The following is a 26187-nucleotide window of genomic DNA, read 5'->3' on the forward strand; positions in this document are numbered from 1 at the left end:
GCTGGATGTGAGATTCAGAGAGCAAGTGGAACTGAACTGTGCCATAGATCTTTTAGTGACAAGTACAAACAAATTTCTCCAAATGCTTTAATTGATGCTCTTCATCCTATCTGCTCACCAGAGCTGCCTCATGATTTTGTAATAAAGAGATAATAAAAAGTGTGATCTGACTTTTGAAGAGGGAACTTCAGTACAAATTTCTCAAATCTGAGGTACAGTGGTAGATGTATCCTCTGTAAACAAAACTGTACAAAACAAAATCCAAGAAAACATTGCAACAATTTTTTGGCTTGAAATTAAAAGCATACAAATGTTGCAAGCATTGTTGTGCATTTCTGTGTATTCTGCATACAGGCTCCTTTACCACTGAGTAATTTAAAAGTTAGGCTCAGAATTTCAGTTGACCTTTGTCTCTCTGACTTGAAGAATGTTCTCAGTGAAAAACAAATTGATGAGCATTTTTCTCACCTTCATTTTAATGAGACAGTTTATGTAGATAGGCTTTCAAAACATTAAGCAAAGAATCTAGTTTGTAATTAAAACTTGTATTTTATTACAAGCCTGTGACTTAAATATGTTTCACAGAATAGTCTTTGAAGTTGGTGGATGTCTTGAGGGAATGAAGGGTTAAATTTAAGTCAATGTGTCTGTTTGTAGTTTTTTTCTCACATGACATGCATTGCCATGATTCAACTGAGGAATTGGGCAAGACTGTTCTGTTCTCTTCTGCATTAATTATCATGGCTGGTAAACAATTTTACTGAATTTCCTGTTTTGCACTAATTGTAGTGCAGTGTAACATCACTGACTTTAAAACCAGTTGTTGATTTGCACCCAGGCAGGCAGGAGGAGTGGGGATCCTAGCTGGAACTGGTTGTGGGCATTTGGTGTCAATTTCCAGAGATGAGTTTTTGCTTTCACTCTATGTTGGCAATTTTTACAACATGAGACACATTAAAATAACTGGTTTATACGCTGTGGTGGTTCTCACTGGCTATTTTGTTAGGATTGTTGTTTAAGATGTGAAGGATCTGACTCTTCTATCCCACTGTGCTACTGGGGAGAAACTGGGACCTGAATATGGCACTTGCACTGCACTGCTTTCTGCCCGTATCACCCAACTATGGCACGAGGAGCATTCTGGCTCTCACCTTCCCACCATGTCCCAGAACACCCCAGATGATCCATGTATCAGTGAAGGAATTATTTCCTCAGGAATATCCATCATGTGCTGCTGTACCCCTGGCCTCAGCTATGCCAGGTCTTCAGCTGCTACAAATCACTCCAACAGTACTGGCACCTCTGATTTCAGTTGGCTAAGGAGCTGATCAAACAGTATTGCCATATGGAAACATGTTGTTGTTGCTTTACTGCTGCAAAAACCCAATCTCAATCACAGATTAAACCAATGAGCTGGCTGGCATTTATGCTCAGTGGAAGCAAACCTCAGCATTGTCATTATGACAAAGTCCTTCTAGTCAGCATTCAGGAGTTAACCTACAAAACTGTATTGGATCTTTCACTTTTAAATGAGCATGTTAGTAGCAACAACAACAACAACAATAACAACAACAACAAAAAAAAGGTTAGTGAGTCACAGAATCACTGAGAGAGCCCACTACTAAATTTTCTCTGTGCTACAAAGAGTGGTTGAATGATTCATCAGACTGGGTAGGTGGATTTTCAAATCATGGCATTACAAAGAGCTGAATATATGATGTGTGAGTTAGGAACTGAACTTCTCAATATTTACAGATGTGTGTGAAATGTGTACAGGTTTCCATTACTATTGCATCCAGAAAAGTGACAGAAGGTATTTTTAAGGATTAGCCTGCAGCCCCAGGAATTTACTAGAAAAGGAGGTGGAAGTGAGGGAGACAGGAGCTATAAGGCACGTGTGAATGGATGTATGAGTGTCTAGGTTGGTGCTATGCCAGTTCCCTTGAGAGTTAACATGCAATGCCTCTGCATTTGCTGAGGCAGTTTGCTACGTATATTTTGAATGTGGCAATCATTTCAGAAATACAAGTATGGTTTCTGCAGAGATAACTTTAAACACTAATTGTGTAAAAGCCATTATTATTCTGTTTTTTTTTTAAATGAAAATTGCCAATTAATTGCATATTCATATATAAATCCATATTTGCTAAGTAAAATCCTGCAAACAGTTTTGTTATGTCACAAAAGAGAATGCTGCATTGTGTGTCTCTCTTGCAGCTCTGTTGTAAATATTTCCAATTACATAGATGTTCAGCCAGAATTATAAGCACTTTAAAAAAAAGAATGTGATAAATTTCAAGTTATGATCTGAAGCTTACTCTGGGCAAATTTTTCACATAATAGCTACATTAATATTGAGACATCTCTATTAGGTAAAACTACGTCACAAACTTGTATTTCCTCACAGCTTTGCTAGAATGTTTTTTTTCCACATTTTTAAAATTTAAAACAAATCATTAAAAACCTGGATGAACAGTGTTTCTTATGGACCTTTGGATCCAGGGCACACAGAATGGCTTCTGACAGTTCACGTAGTCTCACTTGCTCTCAAATGCTGGATCAAATCTGGCACTCTGCATGAGCTGACATCAAGTTTCAAGACTGTACATCTGAATGTATTCTTTCCCATGCTGCCTGTATAATATCAGTGAATAATATATTGGACAGAAATTTTCCTGTCAAAGCCTGAATGAACTTATTTCAGACTTGAGTAACTCAGCCTCCTCCTTTCACGAATGTTTCTGTTCATATATTTCAATAAAACCACCTGCTTCCTCACTGAAGTAGGCTGCACAGTTTCATTCAGTTATTTCTTCCACCAGCAGCAGTTGTGTCTCCCAGGATGTTCTTGCAGCCAGAGCCTTAGCTCAGAGCAGCACAGCTCCTGCTGCCCAAGTAATGCACCCATACTGATCACATCAGGTTTTCTCTTTCCAAGTGGGCAAATGTTAACTGCATTGCCCTTGCAACTTTACATCACTGCTTGTTTTCTTTAGTTTCATCTGGGCAGAAAGGAAGCTGGCTGTAGCAAATGTCTGGAAAGGAAATTGCAGTAACTTTGCATCACCATTTTGACATACTGGACTCTATGTTTGATCTGCATGCCCAGTTGGTTGGCTTTTTTTAATTTCAGTATTTTTTAAAAATGTAAAATAATTTGTGTGTGTATACATAACATAAGTATATAACTAAATCTTAGGTTGAAAAAACAGAATTGGTTCAGGTAGTTAGGCAGAAAATAATGGAAAATGGTGACAAATGGAGGATTATGTGTCACTCTACCAAGTGTCCTGCTGCAAAGTAAGGGAGTTTTGCTGCTAAAGGCTAGGCCAGATGTACTGTCCTGTGCAACACTAGTAGGCAGTGTTGTAGTGTAGGAACTTCATGTTCATCACCAGTGTGTCCTTAAGGTGTCGAGCAGTCTGGTGAAATAAGATAATACATCCTAATGAATGATGAAAGCCTCTCTCTTTAATAGTGTAGTCTTTCACTCACAAGACTACTCTCCAGAAGTAAAAACTCTTATTTTAAATGTTCCTTTCATAAAACTGTCCATTTAGTATGTAAGCAATAAATAAGCCTTGGAAATTATTTAAAAACAAAGACCTCTTGCTTTGTTGATTTTTGCAGATGTTACAGATAGAATGGTGCCAATCTGGGGCTTACGAGGACAAGTTTCTTACTAGGACACAGTTTCTTACAAATTTCAGTTCATATTTATAATCACTTTTATTAAGAAGAGTAGCCTATAGATTCTGAAGTAGACAAACTGGAAAAAAAAACCAATAATCGTACTGCGACTATTATTCATACATACTCCCAAAGATCATGACAAGTCAAGAGGTCTGTTCACTGAATATTTTTCATCTGTTTTTCCAAGTCTCTTCCATTTCATTGTCTTATGTTCTTTAAACAAGTGCAAGGCCACATTATTTTCAAGGACAAATTACAGAAATTGCACGAGTAGTTATGTAAAGAGAAGCAAATTAGAAAGTATATCAAAACCAGCTAAAACAAATGCCATGCAAATACGAAGCACAGAAAATCTGCTGAATGCTTATGAACTAGCACTGATCAAAAAGAAAGACATTTACAAATTCTGTGCACAAAAATTATTTGAATTTTAATGACAATTTGAGTCAGTAAAGAAAGAATTAGATATCACCAGATATGAATAAGCAAAGGACAAGCCTTTCAACTTTAGAATGGAATTCTTTACCTATGAGAACAAATTACTGGTACAAGTTTGGCAAGAGTAAAAGAAAAATTATTGGATAGATGAGACGGTATAACGCAAACAAATGAAGTTGATCTGAAAACACAGTGAAATTTCAATATCCATAGACTGGGTGACTAATGAAGTAAAAATGCCTGTATATAAAAGAGCTGAGATGTGTGGTGCCCCACCAAGCAGTCCAGTCCTGCCACTGGCACTGATATACTTCTCTATTGTGGACCTAGTGTGCTCTACATTCATCACTCAGGGAAAATACCAGAAGACACCCACCATGCCTTCTCTTGTTTAATACTCCATAGCTAAGAAATCCACCCTGCAGTCAACAGAGAACTGTTCAGTTCCTTGCAGTTTTGAAGTGAATAAATGAAGTTGACTCTTGGTCCTTTCTTTCATCCTCCTTCTCATTACTGAGAAGTTGTAACAGTGTGCTAGCATGAAATATTTTGCTTAGTCAAGGAAAACTCTACTCACAAACCTCACATCATTTAAAATTTAGGTGTCTGATCAAAATTAGGAAAGGGAAGATCTGAACCATAGAGTGAACTGGGCCAATTATCATTGGGTAACAAATTTCCAGTAGGAAGGACAGTAGAAAGCTGAACCTTCCAACCAATATTCCGTTGCATGTTGTTGCTGTGGGATAGCTGGCAGCAGAGGGGCAGTCTGACAAAATGTTGTCTGACATGGAAGTGCAGATGAAAGTAGGTGTGTCCTTGAAATCCTCTGTGTGAATTAAATGGGACTCATTGACATTCATCAGTGCTTGCTGAATGTTCATGGAGACCTAACAGTGAATGTGAGCACAGTGAGATGGTGAGTGGTGTATGTGGTGATAGTGACAGTGTGTCACCTCTACTGGTGCATATTTCTATAAACACAGCTTGCAGGCCTTGTTCATTGCTGGCTAAACTGCACAGCTAATACTGGTGACCATCCTGAAAAGTACTGTTTTGTAGCTGAGAATTTGCTCTATCAAATAGTATCATTGTGCTCTTTACATCTGTTGTAATTTCCATGAAAATTAATTGGAGGCATTATTTTCAGATAAACCTACATATTAATGCTGAGTATCATTCTTACTAATTCTTCTATAAATCAATTAAAAATAAATTCAAATAGTCAATTCTAAAGTCCCAATGCCATCATTAGAGTACTATGGACTCCTGCATGTCTGATTTGTTCCAATTAGTTATAACTTCAGACTTACTGTAGTAATCAGCCCTTTATGTTGTCCATAGTTGAGTACAAAGGAAAACTGTTAGGTTCACAGGACAGCATTAAGTGAGTGAAAGAAAACCTCTAAATGATTTTTGGGGTGACTCAAAAGAGTAAAAGATCATTTCTTACTATTCTGAAGCAACCTGTGAACCAGAAATCACTGGAAAGAAGCAGAAACATAAGTAGTAACTGGTGATGATCAGGCAGTTATGGACAGCACTGAAAAGTTTCTACACCAGTAGAAATCAGTCCCATTGAATTTTTCATTCTGTAGTAATTTCACCTCTAAGGACGTACAGAGATAAAGGGCCGGGCAAATTTGGATTCTTTGTCATGTCTTGAGGTACAAATGCAAATGGATAATAAAAAGCTGCCAGGGAATTTCTTTGCCATAAAGCTTGCTGCTGTAGGTAAGTGTGATAGGCAGATACTCTGGAGATGTCAGCATGTCCACTGCTGCCCTGAGCCCAGCACAGATTTTCTTTGGAGTGTGCTCAAAGGGAACCCTTGAAGTCTGTGTAGACATCAGCCAACAGCTAGCCAATTCCACGCTCTGCATTTCCCATTTGTCAGTCACTGTGCCAGCGAGCATATTATTGTGTTAGCTTTTTCATGTATGTCTGTCTGCATACTTTCACAAAACCTACCTGCATGTCAGTTCTGGCATTATGACTTTCCTTGTTTCTAGTTTCTGAAGAGCACACACTCTTTTAAACTAGCTGCCATCACCTGCCTGTGTTACTGCTTTTTCTCTTCTTCTGGGTTTCTTTAACAGTTGTTTCTTATTAAACTAACTTTAAGTAAGAGAAGTTTTATACTAAGTATTCAGCAGGACATACGGTATGTATTAAAATAGTATATATATTCTTCATATCCACAATTTATCACTCCATTCATGGATAATGAAGTTATATGGTTTCCTTCCTTCCTTCCTTCTTTCCTTCTCTCCTCAGTTTTACAATTTTGAGCATGAACAAATTTTGTGGATCCAAATGCTGAAGTAGGAGAGCTGATAGAGTAGAAGCAGAGCTGTATATTCAAGATTATGTCAGGTCTCCATCCACAAATATTACTTGGTTTATGCTATTTTTCTGCGCTAAGAAATTGCTATTTTTTTAAGTGAATTTAGTACGGACATCTACTTGCTACTCCTGTGTACTAGCAAGGGTCACTGTGTTGGTAGCATATTGAGATTGCTAATAGTGTCTTGGAAATTTCATGACATCACTGCTGTACACAGGTACATTCTGTCCATAAAAACAGCAGATTTGTATGCAGTGTGCTTGCGTTTTTTTAATCTGTATCTGGTATATTTGATTAAAGTATTTAGACAGAGAGCAGGAATATGAAATAAGAAGTCTGTATACTTCAGGCTGAGCAAACAGAAACAGGTTGATGATTGCTTCTTTCTGCTATTCTGACTTTAATGACTATATCATTCTTCAGCTTGGATGAGCAATACATACACAGAGTGTTCTTGCATTCCCTTGGATATTTCCTTACAGTGTAAGCTACATTTTAATATACGGCAAAATGACAGAAAGTGCAAATGGCAAAAAGTGCACATTTACATTAATTCTTCATGACTGCAGTATTCTTATAGCTCAGGAACTGAGAAGATTGTTTGAGATGCAATAGAAGACATTTCCTTAAAGGATATTGCCTGTTTAAACTTCCGTCATCACTTAGAAATTCATTCGGCAGCTTTCAACACACCTTTGATATTCCAGTGTACATTTTTTTTTTTACTGAACAGCTACATGGAGGAATGAGAAAGAGGGGAAGTTATAACAGTGATCATCTAATAGAGTATTACATTTTGAAACAACTGGAAGGCAAGGCCTGTAACTAAGATACAGATTGCCAAATGTTTAGTTCTGCTTCCCTTATTGACTCTTTTGTTTTACACTTATTCTCAACATACTTTATGGGTGCTCTTCAAGGCAATTCTCTAGAAGTTTTTTTTCAAACAAACTTATATCTTCTTTGTTCACACATTACTTTCTTTATCTTGGTATGCACATGAAATTTTGGCACAGTTCTGGTTGCATGATTAAGAGTTGCTCTCTAGTCTAATAATAAAAATAGTACAAAACATCAGCTTCTCCTTTTCTTGGTTCACAGTGTCTATTCTTCATTTCATCACATTACACTCTCTAAATTTATTTCAGTTATACTGCGTATTTGACACTTCTGTGTGTGTGTGGGTTGGAGGCACTTTAAAAGTTAAGTATGAGTTTTTTACAGTAGAAGTATGTTCCCTCTTCTTATACTGTTATTGTCTATATTCCATTCAAAGATTTAGCTCAGATTATAAGTATTTTCTGGTTCAAAGTTCAAAATTTTCTATGCTTTTATTAACCCTGTCAATTTTTAGTAAAAACAAGCACTCTTCAAAATCTCATCTTTCTATGTAGTAGTTATCAATCAGTATCCATGATGTGCCATGCAACTGGAATGATAAAAGGCCTCATAAATTATTAAAAACAAACAAACAAACAAACAAACAAACAAAAAACTCACCACCAACAAAAAAAAACACAAAAACACTACAAGAAAAATAACAGAGCAGGAGATATCCATTTTTTTAATAGTGTAAAAAAAGCAAACTGGTCAGACATACTTTATTTAAGCTCTGGATGTCTGGCCTTGAGTTCACAGTAAAAATGGCTGAGGTTTCAACTAGCTACTCCTCAGAAGACAGTAGCAAGGAAGAACAAAATTGAAGGTATCATGTCCCTGTTCAAGAACTTCAGGAAGTTGCTAGGGAATAACCATGGAAGGGATAAGAGAAGTAGTTTTCTCTGCAGACTGGGAGGAGAAAAAGGCAATCTGGGAGTGTTTCCAGGGATTAGATAAAAGTGGAATATATTGACAGAATCTCCTTTGTTAAATGTGGAGATGGCCAGAGAGGATCCAGGAGCGCTGAAGAAGAAACTGGGGAATGCAGAGCATGGAGTAGTGTGTGGGCAAGGGAAACACTATTGGGAGAGGGACTGTCCCTGAAACTGCAACTAAGGAGTGAACAGCGAGAGTAGAGAGAAAGAGGCACTATGAAACAGGGTAATGGTTAACAGGCAAAATGGGTAATACATATTGCTCTCTCAAGTTGCTAAAAAAAAATTAAAAATTGGTCTTTGTTAACACATCAGATCATTATGTCTACTCATAAAGTGTTTTGGAGGTCCACTCCGAATTCATATTGATAAATAGTAATTGATTTATTGTTAATAATCAATAACAATTAGTAATATAGTAAACAAAACAGTAATATAGCAAGACTTGCTGAGGTGAAAACCTGTTGCCAGAAAGCTGTGTTTCTCAGCTTTAATGCTAATTGTATTAGTTATCTAGCATTCTGCCTTTAAAATCTACAGGGACTTGAGATTCTGCAGAATTTTCCCTTGGTGGTGATTCTTCAACTCTCATCAGCAAACCAACTGTCAGCCACAGAAATTCTCTACAGACAGATGCTGATGCATACATATGGACTTACACATGTATGGAGAATTGAACACTAATTAAAGTATCAGCTTATTTCCCTTAGTCCCAGAGTATCTCCACTGCTGAAATTAAGAATTATGAGCATGTAGGCAAGGATGTCCATTTCTAGTCAACAGTCCTTCATCCAGTCTTTATTATTTGACATTTGCTTTTGGAAGAAACAGAGCCAAAAAGATACAGCATAGGAGATCGAAAACTGAGAAATTAAGTTATTATGTATTTGTTGTCTAGATTTTTGAACACATGCATCAAGCTGGTGTAACTCTTTAGTTATTGACAAGAATGGTGGTGTTCAGTCACTACCTGCTGTTCCCTCCTAAGGAATTCTGGATTACCAGTTTCCTTCTATCAGACAAGATTTTATCTTCTGGGGATGAAATGTGTCTCCAGCTATATAAGAGCAGTTCTGTCTGGCAGTGCCAGGTCCCCCAGCTGCCACACATCTGGAATTGTGATGAACACCGATCTGGAAGTAAGTGAGGAACCAGCAGGCTCCATCCTCAGACATTCCTCTATTACCACATCCTAAGAGAAGGCCATGCAGAGCTTCAGACACTTTCATTGCAAAAATGGTAAGGATGTTTTATTTGATGGTATTGGGTAAGAAAATCCTTAGCCATACATACTATTTTAACTATGGCTCAATTCATCATGCATGAAGGATTGCACTCTTCGTGGTGTGAGATGACGTCAAACGAGACAATGAGTGCCAGAAGCGTGACTCCTGCAAGAGGCTTAAGTACCTGCCTGTGCTTCTGTGATAACATGTTACAATAATTTGACTCGAGAACATCCCTAGTTGTTTTCATAATCCTGTGCTGCATGCTAAATGTTTCTGATGTTTTTAAAAACTTATAACTTATTCAATGGTTCACTAAGATCTAAATGCAGGAATCTATATTTAAATTAGCTCTCTGAGCAAGTGGATACCTATTCAACGCAGCCAACAGAATCTAAATAGATATTCAACTCATCAAAAGATAGATATTTAGTCAACTGAATCTTTACATTCCAGTGATTGTATTGTCTAGACATATAGTCACTAAAAATGGAAATGTAGTCACCTACTACATAATAGCAGCTAATGCAAATATCTTGAGTTGCACCCAATTTCAATTTTCTTTGAATTAAGTGGCAACTCTTATAATAATTTCACTACTAAGCATTACTGTAACAACAGTTTATCTGTAGACTCTTGTCTAAAAAACGTCTCCACATCACAACATCACAGTATTCTTGCCTAGTGATCTTAACTATGATGATGTTACTACTGCCTCTGAACTCAAGTACTATCGCAGATCTTTTGTTCCTTATGCAGATTAATCAAGAATTCTTGGAATAATTAGCTGTGGGATTCCAAGCAATATGTAGTTGACTTCTCTTAGAATAGAAAGTCTTCCTTAAAAGGTGATGTATTTGGTCATCTCTATCCTGTCTAGTCCCATCTACTCTTAGCAACAAGCTTCAAGAATATGCATATTTATTGTTGTGGGAGTTTCTTTGTAAGGGTTTGTCCTTAGAATCATCCAAAGCTATTCTCAGAATAATTATATAGTAATTTACTATATAAACACCTAGGATAAACCTATCTATGTTAGAGGTAGAAAAGTGCCATGAAACTTGTGTTTGAAATTTTAGGGAAATGTGGAGGGAAGAAATGCAGCACAAAATCTGGTATTTACCCTTCTGCTTCATAGAATTAACACATCTGTTGGTGTATTTCACAAGAAGACCTGCCAGTTCAGGTAGCAGCAGCTCAGGTTTTTTAATTTTTTACTGAATAGGATTTTCTTTTCAGGCACTTTTCAGCCTGTGCTATTGCAACTCACTTTTATGTATGTTAAATCTGCAAAACCAATCAGAATGGGAAGCATCCAAAGGATGTCAAAGCTCACTTGAGTGTGGAATGTATTCAGACTCCTCTCTGTGTATCTTTTTGTTGCATGTATCACAGGGTCTAAGATGGTCAGTTTGATAAATAAAGGACTAAATACTTAATACTTTATTAAGGAAATGATGATAATAGTGAAGGTAGTGGGGAACCTGGCATTCATGCTAGCATTTGGATTTCGGATTAGAAAGAACAAGACAGCATCACTTGCGGATGTATGATTGCTTTCTGCTCATTCTATAGCCCTTCTCCCTGCTATGTTGTACTGCTGAATCTCAGAGCAGCAGAAAATGTTCCTGATGGAATGTTTCACTGGTGCCTTTAAGAGATGACTACCCTAGCACTCACTGGCAACCTGAAACCTTAGCATTTTCCTTTTCCTGTGCATGAAGTCCACCATGATATACCATGTCATCAGTGTGGACTATTGTTCATCTCAGACATCCAAAAATGCAAGTGCTCTAGACACAAGGTACATCCAGCATTAGCTCTAGAAAGTGTCTGTAGTAAAGGACACTTTACTACATTTTGAGTCCTTCGGGGAAAATGAAAGCTAACCACTGAATTGCATGCAAGTCATTTCGGTTGGGTAATGCTCGCTTAGAAAAGAACCTCTGTATCCACAAGAGAAATCCTGGATATCACAGTGTGGGTTGTGTAATGCAAAAGCTCAGTTTATACAGGCACTGTGGTACAGTTCTTAAATATTATACTGTGCAACATAGACGATTCAAAGTATAGGTTCACATATTTCTTTAGTCAAATCTTTATAATCTTTGTAGCATATAAGAATTTTCATCTATTATTATTGCAACTGCAGATAATCATATTGGATCTTCAGTAAGAATATAACAAAATGTTCTGCATTAAATATTTCTATTTTAATCTGGTGCCTATGCAAGTTCAGGAGCCAAACCTGTCCAAAGAAGACTTATCTGTCTGTATGTACTCAGAAAAGTGAAAGGCTCCATATAAAATTCATGTTCCTTGGCCTGTTATCTTCAACCCATAATAACAATATATACTGCAGTTGTTTCTCTAATCCATACTTGAAAGTGTTCCCAAGACCACTGGCTATACAGACAAATGAAGATTTTATTACTGCCACCTATTGTTACAAATAGAGAATTGAACATATTTTCATAATTGTAGTTTCCAAATGGAAATATAATTGGAAAATAACAAGATTGTTCCAGTTGAAGCATTTGTAAATTAGCATGTTTGGGTTGCTTCCTCACTAGCATCATTTTAAGAGCTATAAAAAAAATGACTACTGCAAGTGATAAGAAAATTTAAGTTCTTCATGGACACCTGCTAAAATGAAGCATTAAGCCAAAAAGGAATGATTGGTACTAGAACACTTGGCATCAGAGTAACTTGTTTCCATAGGTATAACAATCCAAAATCTGGACCTGGGAGTCCATGCTTTCTTTAGAGGTAAACTGACAAAGGGGGGGGCCTCAGCAACCTTCATTAATGTGTTTTTATGCTAATTGTATGATTATTGCAGCAATTAGGTCTTGTTTGTGCATCAGAGAATGGTTTTGTTTCCAAACAAGATGGAAACTTCTTAATGGGAAATCGTGATAGAATTCTGATTAGCATCATATGACTGGATACTACCAGATAATTAGTTGAAAGCATTTATGAATATATTTTATTCATCCATTCATTTATTTTCTGGATTAAAGCCTTGGAAACTGGACTTGCGGAGAAAATAGAAGATTTAAAATAATACAGAAGAATTTAAATAGTAAAGCCCAATTAAAAAAATGGTTTATTTTTGCAAGTCCAACCAAATTTGGAGCACTTAAATCTCACTAGTAATGTGTCACAGTTTGTATGATAACAAACCTACATATTTCTGCTTGGTGCTAAGTATATTATTTGAGGCTGAAAGTATAGAATCTTGGCAAAGTTTTTTCAGTTATATTGAATACTTTTCAGGCCTTGAAATGTTTACTGATTTTTTTTTACACAGAATTCTGTATGATTGTATTAATTTTTAAATTTAGTTTTTGCCTTTGTGAGTATTATGAACATGCAATTAAAATATTTTACAATAGTTAAAACACACTGATAAAATAACAGTTACTTACAAGTTGTACTGTTTGTTAGTCTGAGTCTTTCTGCAGGGAAAGGAGTTAATATTTTTAAAGATATCTGGTATCTATCTGTCCATATCCACATTCATATTTAAAAAAAAAAAAAAGAGCAATCAGTAGAAATTTCTACTGGTATTTGACGATTCTGAAACTCTATTTGGTAAATCACTGCAAAACTACAAATTTGTCTCCATGTCTTACTTGGAGTCTGAAATGCAAAAATTTGAGATTTTTTGTTTCCTTAATGGAGATAGGACTGAATAAATAAGTTCCATTGGATAGAGCATAGACTAGCTAATACTTTAGTTTTTTGACATTTTGGACTAGAACAGTGCACTGTAAGCATTACCCTTTGACACTGTGTGCAACAGTGAGTTCTCCAGAAAGTTCATATGGGAATAGCAGAGTTGGCTGAGTCAATTATTTCACCCCTTGCTTCTCAGAAGATAAATTAATACATTCACACCCTGGTGCTAAATAACAGTTTATTTTGCTTTCAAGCAGAATTAGCAAATCTCAACTGTGTAAGAATTTTCTCTCTACTCAAGAGAAAAACAGCTAAAAAAGGTGCATACTTCTTTGTAAATAATTCAGCTCAGCAAATGACACGCAATATGAAATAATGTGTCCCTGTAACATGCCTCTGGCTATGAGTGAATTAATCCAACTCTAAACAGATAAAATTCAAGACTTTGAGATTTCAGCATCTCAGTTGCTTATTTCTGCATTTCCACACCTATAACCTCTGGTCTTTTTTTTTAATAGAAAATGTTTCTTTGTTCCTGCATCATGATGTCCAGACATCATGACCTGTGAGAGTCTACTTCTGAACTTAAATATTCTGATGGCTTTAGTGCTATTTGTGGCACCTTGATTGATTGATCCAGATTCATACAAACAGCTACAAGATGCTTTTTTTCTTCCCAGATCTATCATGATCCACCACCACATGTTCTCAACTAATTTCCCATTCTACTGAAATCTTCAAATTCCAAAATTACAGTGATTCACAGAGTCACATCACAGTATGGCATTCATTAGAGCAGGAGCAGATGGCTCTGAAGGTCTTTTTATGAAAGGACAGTACAGGGCAGTGATTCCTAGTGACAACTAAGAGAGGGGAATGTGAACCAGCAATCAGAGGTCTTTAGCAATTAAAAGTCTTTAATTCCTATCCCTCTAATTCCTATTCCAAAAGTAATACAATTGTTTTAAAACAAGTATTTTAATACCATTGAGTATTTCTTGAAACAAGGAAAGATGTTGGTCAGAAGCAAAAAACAGTAAATTCAGGTGCCTAGAGAAAAAATATTAATATAAGAAATAAGCTGTATAATTAAGAAAATAGAAGAACTTACTTAAACATGTATATTTCTTTTTTTTTTTTTTTAAGATTTATCCTATGAAACAGACTGTTAGATAGTCAGCACTAAAGAGAAAAAAAAAAAGACAGAAAAACTGTTAGGGATTAAACAATATCTACTGAGGCCAATGTAGTCCTTCCATTGACTTCAAGGGTCTTTGGATCTTGCTTCTTTTGTATCCTTATTGGAAATGCTACTTTTCTGAAAGAGTGGTCAAGCACTGGAATGGGCTGCCCAGGGAGGTGGTGGAGTCACTGACACTGGAGGTGTTCAAGGAATGGTTGGATTTTGTGTTGAGGGACATGGTTTAGTGAGTACTATTGGCGATAGGTGGATGGTTGGACTGGATGATCTTGAAGGTCTTTTCCAACCTTGGTGATTCTGTGATTCTGTGATTCTTATGCGAGTGTAAAGTACTTTTAATTTGTTAGATATTTAGAGACATGATCTCTAGGAAAAAAGTCTTAGCATTCTGCAGGGACATGAGCTGCATTACCTGTAAGTCAGTGAAGTCTATGATATGCATACAAATTTAGGTCCATCTCATCCAGACAGAAGTGAGCATCTCTTATGACCATGGAGTTTTGTTATCAGGCAATAGGCATTCCCACTGCCCCTGGAGGAGGTTTGTAAGGGGATAAGGTAGTTTGTAGGAAACTATTCAGTTGCTGCTGCCAGACTGTAAGGCAAAGATAACCCTTTTTACTCTCTGCAGAATTCATCTATAGAAGTAGAAAACATTCAGGTTGGATGGAACTTCAGGGGATTTCTAGTCCAACTTCCAGCACAAAGCACAATAGGGTGCAAGATCAGACCAGGCTTTCCAGGGCTTTATGTCAGGCAGGGACTGCACACTCTCTCTAGGCAGCCTGTTCCACTGCTTAACTGCCCTGACAGTGGTTGTTTTTCTTTGTATCCAGTCTGAACCTCTCTTGTTTTATCTTACACTTGTTCTTTGTTTTCTAGTTTCTGTCTTTTCAATAAAAGTATGTTTTCTGTCTATTCAAATGAAAGCAGATGGGAGTGTATTTTAAACACGTAAGATTTCATTTCGTGAGTTGGTACACAACTGAGTTTTTTTATCCTTGGTTAACTTGGTTTAAGTGAAGAGTTGAAAACTCAACATTCCACATTTAGAGAAAACCAGACGTCATTAAAAAGTGAAAATACCACTGATGAGTCATGCTAGTAAACTGCTATCAACCGAGATGCTCATAGTTGTTACTGTGGGATTTTAGAAGATCAGGAGAATGAAAATGTAACAGTACTTTAAATTCTGTTTTGAGCCAACAAGGCAAAAAATGAAAACCCGTTGGTCATAAAGGTGAAAGAACGTACTTCGGATTCTGACTGATACCAACTAAAGGATTAGAGGTTATGACGTATGTAAATTAAGACCCATTCTACATTGTTATAGTTGAAACAACTCCTCTGATAATATTAAAAAGAAGCCCGAACTGGAGAGGAATAGCTGTCCCTTTATTAGAAACAAAAAAAACATATGAAGCCTTTTGATGTAATAAAGATAAAATATAGGCAAAAGCAGGAATTTACAAAATTTTAAATGGCAGAAACAAAGACAGTAGTCATTGTATGTTTGCAGAATAAAACAAATGGGCAATGCTAGTTTTTCAATTCTCACAGATTTAAGAACAAGCATAGACCTTGCATTCAGCATAATTATTGATGTATTTCAAAACGATGAAAATAAGCAAGCATCTGCATTTGCTGTAGAAGGACTTTCTTGAATCAGTTAGTTTAATCCTAGCTGTAGAAACTCAAGCTGGTGGTTCTGTTACTCACATCTGAAGTTTTCTTTAGGCCTCCTTAGCATTTTTATGCAAGTATGTCTTGCAGTAATCAACTTGAGTTTAATCTCAGTTGTACAAATAAAACCTTGTTTATTTTGTTCATTTATATGAAATATGAACATATCTTTCATATTCCAAAAGCAAATAGAAAAGCTCTATTGACCATGTACATACTATTTATATTTGATATGCCTGTCACATCACATCTTACAGGTTTCTTTCATTAACTAAACAACTCTAATCTATTTGTTGTTTCCTCTCAGCCATTCCTTTTTAATTTTTTGTTGTTGTTCAGCCTTCCAAGATCTTTTCTTTTTTGAGTGCTTTATTTCAAAAACTGTGAAATCAGAACTTGAGGAACCTAACACTGTTTTATATTGCAATACATTTTTCAATATTTCCTCAGGTAAACTGAGTAAAGCATGGTTGATTTCATCAGCCACAAGCCTGTCCTGTCTAGATTAATATCTGAAGCCCAGTAGAGATTAAAAGGGATTAAAAGTGACAATGTCCTGGCTGCTAATTCATAGCAGTACACATGAAACTTTTTTGGAGATTGCTCTGGATTTCAAGCTTTAGAGTAAATAGCATCACCATATGCTTTGGAGTCTTCTTTTATATGACTATTTAATCTACACAAGAAACACACAGGTGTGGCCTCTTCCTTTTAGAACAATTAAGATCATTCTCTTCCAGTCATTTTATCTGGTACTGGCAATATATTCATCTAATTTTCGCACTCATTGAAATTTCTCAGGCTCCTTTTCAGCTGATTTTTTTTTTCTATGTCACATAGCTAATGAACATTATGTTACAACTACAGTGAATTGCAGAGCATTTGAATTTTAACCTCCTTTCATGCTAGAGATAGGCTATTTATTCCTACTATTTTCTTCATGAGTATTCAAGCCCTGGGATAGATTTGAATATGTGGAAGCTCTGATTGGCTTCCATCTGCACTGGACTAACTGGACTATACCGAAGATTCTTTGCAGGTCCCTTATAAATCTTTCATGAACTTGCTTTTAGCCAAAAGGAAGAGGAAAAATAGCGATGAACAATTAGATATGTTATGTTTCATAGATTCACAATCTAATTCAGGTTGGAATGGACCTCCAGAACTGTTAGAGTCCACTGTTCTGCACAAAGCAGGGTCAGCTGTAGATCAGAACAGGTTTCTTGACTTACTTAGTCAGGTCTTGAAAACCTCCAAGGATGGAAACTACACAACCTTTCCAATTCTGAATTTAGAAAATTACTAAAAAAACTTAGTAATACCTGAAAAGAATGTGGATGGAAACAGTGAATAAAACTGAAAATGTTTGAGCTTTAGTCCTTTACAATCAACAGAATCTTTTCAAGTGAGTTCAGGAGACTCTGATTGGCATATGCAATGAATATGAGTTGACTCATTGTTTTACTCATTGTTTTACTGTAGAAAGATTGTCTTTGATGTCCACTTGATCTAGATATTCAAGATACAAATAGATTATCAATTATTCATTATTACTTGGAAAATATATGAAGCACCTTTTTAAGGTTCTTTCATCCTTCAGGCAGCCTTATTTGACGTTTCTAGCCAGGTGAATGAAGAAAGCTAGAAATGGTTTTGTAAGCAATAGCAACAAGTAGAAACTGAACCGTATTTCTTCCAACTTTTTTTTATTTGTTTTCACCTCTGCTTTTTTGGGTTGTTATATTAGATACAATATATAACCTTGTCCTGTCAGCGAGTGAAAACTTTGAAGGTTTATCTGCTTCCCTTTCTATGTTGCTCTGATTTTTCTGTGTGTAAAAAGAAGAGTAGCACCAGTACAGAATGAGAAAGTCATGGTTTAGAAATTAGTGTTATAGACAGCTCTGCTGTTGGTGAATGGGTTTGAAGGTAGCCCAGGGCTTTTCTGAGCCTGGTCATGAGTAAGTTTGCTGTTTGCAAAAATCTTTAGAATTTTCTAATGAGTTAGTTCAAGATACTTGGATTATGAAATGAGTATTTCAGTTCATTGTATCAGCCAGGAGTATAAACACAAGAAAACCCTGAAGTTAAGGAACTGAATTTCACATCCTTCTTTTCCCTGTTTGAACATGCTTGCTAAAAGGAAAAACTTTTCCTGATGATGTGTAGTCAAAACAGAATTTCACTTATTTAACATTTCTGAATTTAACAGCTTAACTAAAGAGTTATTATCTTTTAAATCCATATCTCTACAGAAACAGCATTTTCACTATATAAATGAATTTAACCAGAGTATTTGTTCAAAGGAACTAGCTGCCTTTTGATGAACACCACAAGCCTTCCATCCTGAATATATCCTGTAACTATAACTGCAATGCTCCTACACTTTCCAAGTCTTCACACTGACTCTGTTGAACCCAAATGTATTGAAGGTGCAAAGACATGGCAGTGGGCTCATCCCTCTCCAGTCTGTGAAGCTTTCAACAAGGTGCCTCCAGAGGGGTGATCTTTGAGTGCTATGCTGTAAACTGGGAGTAACTACGTAATAGAGTACTACTGGAAAGCACACTTTTTACTGTTAATTTGTGCTTTATTTTCTCATATACCACATGAATCTAGGCAACTCCAGGCATGTGATCTGAAGACAGTAGTATCTTATGCTCAAGGGGAAAAAATACACATAGGAAACTTGTTCCCCTTCTTGTTTAGGTTAGCCCATGACATTTACTTGCTGTAAAATCAATTTAAAAGTTTGAGATTGGAGACATGGTGATGAGTCTATCAAGTTGCTTCAGGTACAGATGAGTCTATCAAGTTACCTCTGCAAGTTGATACACCCTTCCATACCTGCCCCCGACTGCAGTCCTGGTTCAGAGAAAATGAGCAAAGACAGTGATGGAAAAGATCCCTCAGGTAAGAATGAGTATCAAGTATAAGCCACTGCTTGATTTAGTCACAGAAAGACAAGCAGAGGTATAATTTTTACTGCTCAACTTATGGAACATTGCAATACAACTGCATGTATGATATATTTCACACTCTATGCGGTTGGCTAGTGGATTTGTCAATGTCTTTTCTGGTGACAATGAAAGTATATAGTCTATGTAATAGTGCAAAACCATAATAGATATTCATATTGCTTAAACTCATCTTAAAAAAAAAAAGGCATGGGCTTGTTGTAATAAGCAATCCCTGGGAGGTGCATTGCTATAGACTTGACAGTAGTTCATAAAGTCAAATATTTCCTTTCTCTCAGTTTTATTCTCAGTGAAGTATTCATAATTTTATCATTCCAATTCTAAGTGTTGTTTTTTTTTTTTTTTTTTCTCCTCAATTTGTTGAAAACAGTTTGAAGAATGAATTTACCACTGATATTAGCAAGCCACAGAATGGCACTCATGGATATGGCTGTCACTCCAATTTTTCACCCATGTGAGAAGTGCAGAGTCATATTATGCTTGTTAAGTCTTGTAAAGACAAAGTTTTAAACATTTAATTCAATAGTTACTAGTCATAATTGCAAGTTCATTTCCAATGAAAATCATTGTTGAACTTTCGAGTCACGGGCCAGCCACAGAGTTGTTGAAATCACAGTTCAAACTCTTACTGGGAAACAGTTGTCAGTAATTAGAGATCAGCTTGTTACTAGCAAATATATTTGATATCAGATGAGAAGTAGCTTTTCTGAAAACTGTCTCATTAGCTGAGAGATCATGTATAAAATTACATATAAAAATGTATAACTTTTCCTATGCTAATTCATCCAAAGATAAATCTTATAAAAAAGATATTCAAACCTACAGTCCACCTGTATCTCACAATGACAGCCATGTGAAATCAGAGGAAGGAGAGTTTCTGATGTGGTAAGTGATGTGCCAAGAGAGTGTGAGGAAGAGGAAAGAAACAAGTTAGAAATCAGAGATTTCTGGTTGACATGGATTCTAGGAGAGATCTCCTCTTTATATTACAAGTGTAGATCAAACTTTCTCCTGAGTCAAACAATTATAGATTGCCTGTAAGTTATGCAAAAGAAAATCAGGTGTTCACACTGAAATATTGGTATAAATTTCCATTCCAGATGATAACGCATAGCGAGAGGTTTTTCCTTACACACACACACATCCTCAATTATTCTGTTTCCAACTGCTGCTGCACAAACTGTAAATATAATGTTAGTGTACTTCATAATTTCATATGATTCTCAGAAAAGGCTAAAAAGCCTGGAATTCATAGTATTAGGCTGCAAGTTGACTTTTGTCAACAAAGATATCGAAGTCACTTCATACATAATGTATACGGTTGCTATTTCTATCTTATTCCTGACATTTTCTTCAGAAATCATTCTACATTTAAAGTAAAAAAAAAAAAATGTTCTGATGCAATATTATCCTTTTGCAACACTTCATTCTTCTCTTTATTCCATTCATGGGAAAACTAGGCAAAATTTGTTAGTGAAATCTAAATATGTGTAAGTACATATTTCAGACAGGATTTATAGAGAAATGTTTAAATCAGAATAATCAAGTCATCCTTTGGCTGCATTAAAATACACAGATCTTCGGAATACATTTTTCAATGCCTTCTCTTCTGGGATCTGTGAAGAATTTAGCCCAAGAGGCAAATATTTTGCTCAAGGCAGATCAGTGCATCTCCTCCTCAGGCAATGCAATACTGCTTCAAAATTGCATTAGGTGTGAGCTGCCAGTGTGAAGGCACTGTCCAGCAATGATGAGGAAAAGTTGTCTCCATTGTTCTTGACAGCAGAGTGAAGGTCAACTTAAAAAGACAAGCATGGCTCTCTAAGGCAATGTCTTTTCCTTGTGCCAAGAACGTCAGAATTGAACTGATGTTTTGGTACATCACACCCCACACTTCCTTAGCACCACCCCTTTCCCCAGCCTGCTATCTACCATTACAAGCAGACACGTGTAGATTCAAGTGCTAAAAAGGGAGCTGCTAGATCTGTATAGATAGTATAAAATCTAGCAGGACTCTTCAATATGTGAGTGATTGTGCACATGAGCATGGCAGATTAGCAGGTCTGGCAGAAAGGGTGGATCAGTGATGTTTCCAGTTAACTGATTTCTTTGTTTGTCAAATGCAGAGTCCCTGAGGCAATCAGGCATGTCAGGATGCAATTCTTCCATTTTGTTGTTCCCGTTTCTCTAAAGAGTAAAATACATCTTGAAAACCAAATCTTTGTCAATGCTAACCATATGAAAACAAAAACATATGAAATAGAAACCCAGGCAGTCTTTTTAGTATGCATGTTTTCAAGGCAGTAAATAATGTAGATAAAAATCATTTAGCTTTGTATATGATATGATTTTCATTGCTCTAATTTAAGTTACTTGGCCCCTGCAACCATATGGAAAACATTTGAAAATTGCAGATCTTCTTTTGCTATGAATTATAATGCATGCATTTACTTATTTTACAGGGATATCAAACCTGACAACATATTACTGGATGAGCATGGTGAGTAAATATTGACTGTATTCTCCAAGATGCCTCTAATTTGTGAGCTGTCTGTGGTATGGTGGATCATGGTTTTTGAGTCAGCTTGAGCTGCTGGATTCCAGTCTAAATCTGGACATTCTGCACATCCGTCTGTCCATTTGGCAGTTTTCAAGACTATTTCCATGATCTCAAGCAAAAAATGTACTGAGTGAATAAAAATTTTGACTTGTTTTTAATGAAAATCATAGGGATGCAGAGAATATATGAAGTATTTTGCTAAAATAAAATACATCTTCTTGCAACCATTTTTAGCAAGGCTATGAGAAAATACAATAAAAGGAAGTTTTGACCTTGTATTAATTAGAACAGAAGTGCAAGATAAAGACAAAATAGAAATTAATATGTGTTTGCTGCTGTGGGAAATACTTGTTTTGCTTTATACACTTCAGAAATTGATTAAGAGCAGTTAATCTCTGAAAAAAATATAGACTTGAAATGATGCCAAAGATGCAATTATTTTTCAAAATCTATTGTAGAGCTGCTGGGTCAGCATTTAAAGTTGATTAAAGAAGTAACATTTAAGACAGCTGGAATTTACCTCTGGGAATACTGACGCCAATAAAGCTTAATAATATTTGAGTCTTAAACCATCTAGACTTCAGGAATTTAGTGTTTCAGACTCACATGTGTTAATTTTCCCTAGACACTAATATCAGCAAATAAGCATGAAATAGAAATATCTCGTCTTTAAGTCCTATGTGAATTAAAGATGGAAAGGCAACATGAAATGACTATGAGAGTGTTAAATCTCTGATTGACAGCCTTTGAAGTAGTTACGCTTATCTCTCCTTGCTCCTCAGCAAGGTCAGTTACAACACAAAATCAGCCTCTTGGAAGTGCTTTTCTATGGGATCCAATGTATTGTAGATGAGCTACGGCAAGAGCCAGCAGGATGCTGCAGAATTACATTTTGGTGACTACAAGATACTCAGCAACAAAATTAGCTACTGCCAGCTTGGAAATATTGGGATGGATAGCCCCTGCTCTGCAAAGCAGTATGGTGCTTCACCAGTCTTCACCAAGGTAGTCCTTGGTGAGCAGAACTAATCAGCTCATAGACCTGCTGTGTGGGTGGGAGATGTGGTTCTCCCAGCCTGGGCAAGAATCCCTGCACTCACTAAATGAGGTGACGCATGTAGTAGTAGTGTCTGTACCATACCGGTCATCATAGTTTATTTACAGATATAGACTCATTTAGATCATCTGATCCATTCTGATTGTCCTCACTTAAGCATTAATATCTATTTCTCTTCAGTGAATAATTCTGAGAAAGTTTTGTATAAAAATACAGAAAACCAAATTTTGCATTTAGACACATGAATCCTATCCAAAAGCCCAAAAAAGCTTCAGTTAAGATGTGACACTGTATGGGAACTGCTGAATCATGGCCTGAACCTCTGAAAGATCACCTGAGGTGAGCAATGAGTCAGCCCTGGGAGCACAGGTGAAGGCAATTCACCTGTGCTGTCAGAAGAGGTGGAGCCTGGCTGCACCTGTTCTAGACCCCATTTAAGAGCTGACTAGCAGCAGAGAAGGATCTCTTCTGGATATCCCTCCTCTGGAGTTTTATACTGAGCCCAGGATATGGGTAAGCATTTTATCTCTTCTCTTTTGGTATAATAACTGCTTAGCCAAACTCTCTGGTTTACTCTCTGGTTTATTTCATAATTATAGCATCTTTAATGCTAAAATTACATACACTGACTATACAGACACTTCACAGTAACACAAATTTTTAAGGAAGCATCATCTTTCACTTGGGGGGAAAAAAAAATAAAATCGCTCAATATATGCGTGTGTAAGGTAAGCAGCTTCTTTCCTTTGTTTCTGTTCCTATGGCTGTTGCATTTGAGCAAATCCTCACTTCCTGTAGTGTAGGAACTTACTGTTCTGCTAAGTTCTGATGTAGTAGTAGTAGATGAGTTTGGTCATCACAAGAAGTGTTGTACTACATAAGAACTGTGAAAACAGATACTTAAGATAATATTTAAGCCCCTAGCAGAAGACAATTGTCTGATGTCCTTGAGGTATTTACTCTCATGATGGGAGAGATTAGGGACATTTTCAGGGTGCTGCAGCAGGAACAGTGGTGTCTAATTTTTTGGTTCAATCTCTAAATTGAACTTAGACCTCACTAAGTAGACAAACACAAATCTCTTCTGTTGTGTTTTCTTCTCGCCTCTCCCAGAAAGCTTACAGCTATCAATAATCTCTAAATTTAGCAGTAGTGTTCTCTTCTAACATGTGTCTCAAATAGATACTTCAGTTACAGCTGAAAAAACTGCTTTGTGGTTCGTGGGAGCTAGTGTTATTTTACTATACAGAGAAAAGAACTACAGAATTCTCCTGATAGCAGCATTCTGTTCCCTCCACCACTCTTTTCACATTAATGGTTTAAATCTGTATATCTGAAATGACAGTGTTTAGGACTAAAGATTGATAAGGCTGGTCTATGTTGTTTTTTTCCTGAAATGTCAAAGAAATTAATGATTCCTTTAAATATTTCCATGATCTATTAGTTATTGCATCTGAGGATACATATAATGCCTGAAATGTTAAAAAAAAAAAAAAAAAAACAAAAACAAACAAAGAAAACAAACAAAAAGTATTAACCAAATTAGGATATTGTCTTTTTTTTTTTTTCAGAGATGATAACTTTGTTCTTTCTACTTAACAGCATTGTTAACACTACTGATCATTCTGCAGAAATCCCCTTTTGACATCCAGATTTTGTGTAGTCCAGAGCAACCAAACCATTATTATACTGTGTTTCCAAGAAAGGGTTTGATTTCCTCTCAGGCAAATGTGAAATGATGTCTTGAAACAAGATACAGAAAGGTTTCTGGATAGCTTCCCAAGGGAGAATGGGTTGATGACTAGACTAAATCATCTTAGTGGTCTTTTCCAACGTTAATGATTCTATGATTCAGAGAATTCACTTCAGACATGGGATCTCAGCCAGTCTGATCACAGCTTATGGCAACAGATCATCTCCACAGACAGTGTCCTTTGCCACTTCTAGTCATCAAATGATTCGGTGCTCCCTATCACCTGCAATTTTTATATTAGGATGTTAGTGAAGCTTTGTATATTTCCATTAAAATCTGGATGAGTCTTTGTTAATGAATTCATCTACTACCTCTTTGAAGCTGCTGCCAAAACTGGCCTCTACAACCACATGGAGAAACAAATTCTACCAGTTCAGGATGAATAAAAATCACCACCCATTATGCTGAATGCTGACTCCTGAACACACCTTCAGCAGGACCATCAGACTTCTAGCAATCTCCTGACGATGAGTGTCCAGCTGCTGAGGCATGCAAAGCTCATTTGGATGCAAGATGACAATCTTGTACTTAATATAGATGAATGCTAAGAGCTTTTTTTTTTAAAATAGTTAATAGAGTTTGACATTCTGGGCAAACTAGATCTGAATTTGATCCAAAATATTACTGTGCAGAGATTACTTATCAACTCTGATGCGTGCTGAGCTGGTGACATTGACTCCATACTGGTATTTTTTTCTCTCTGCCCTCAGATTCACCCATTCACTTTCATACCCTAGAATATTAAAACTCATTGAACTCCTTATGCTTTTTTTACTCTACTAAATGTTAGTTAGTCACTCTCAGCCACCTATCAGAACTTGTTTTAATTATAATTATGGTCTATTCTCATTTAGCAAAAAATTTAGTTATTGTCAAACAAAGATGATCTGTTTTATGCCTCAGATATCAGGATTTTGGGTCTTGTGATGTACACAAGCCCCATATGCGTATACCTTATACATCACTTCTGAGGTGCATACATAAAGCTTTGAAGGGTCATATACTGTCTGTAGAAACTAACTTACAGATTTGCCATCTTAACTGGGAGCACACTAGAGGAATGCAATTCTTGAAACAATTGCCATTGAGATTCTTTCTACTTAAGATAAAGGGTAGTTGTGGCACTAAAGGACGTGGTCTAGTGGGCATGGTGGTGATGGGTTGATGGTTGGACTAGATGATCTTAGTGGTCTTTTCCAACCTTTATGATTCTATGAAATATATGTGTAGACGTAGCTGAAATCTGTGCAATCAGACTTGAAATAGCCATTTTGCAGAGAGCTGGAGAAATGCATACATTTGCCTCCTCCACTGTCTTTTCTATCCTCTCATTATCAGGTGGAGTCATGCAGCCTGGGACATTAAGCAATGAACTCTTCCATTGTGATACTTGAATTTATTTAGGTTCTGTTGAATTTTTTGTGTATTGCCCTGCTTCACAGCCCTTAATAGGTGATCATCCAGGTGATGCTGACATACTGTTCAATCCAGTATTGTACCTGGTACCTGAGAAGGGAGCCAGGATACTAGGTTTGGACTTAATAGTTTTTCTAGATAAAATCCAGAATGGGAGATAAAGTGCAAGGTGTGAAGCTCAGAAGGGAAAATGTCCCTGTGAACTGAAGTTTTGGAAATAGCATAAAATAGCCAGAATTATTGCATTTTTTTACTGCAGAAATGATTATCTTTCATCCCCCTCTACTCTGTCCTGGTGAGGCCTCACCTGAAGTATTGTGTCCAGTTCTGGGCTCCG

The 26187-nt window shown here is 36.5% G+C and overlaps 1 protein-coding gene across 1 annotated transcript in view; it reads left to right on the forward strand.

The window, feature by feature from the left end:
- Nucleotides 1-26187, forward strand: part of STK32B (serine/threonine kinase 32B) — a 145407-nt gene that overhangs the window by 80819 nt on the left and 38401 nt on the right. Inside the window, exon 5 of the mRNA XM_085223486.1 lies at nt 21527-21564. Coding sequence (XP_085079612.1) covers nt 21527-21564 — 38 coding nt within the window. The remainder of the gene's footprint in view (nt 1-21526; nt 21565-26187) is intronic.

This window comes from Meleagris gallopavo, chromosome 4, assembly GCF_905368555.1.
Source record: "Meleagris gallopavo chromosome 4, MGAL_WU_HG_1.1, whole genome shotgun sequence".
NCBI classification, from domain to species: Eukaryota; Metazoa; Chordata; class Aves; order Galliformes; family Phasianidae; genus Meleagris; species Meleagris gallopavo.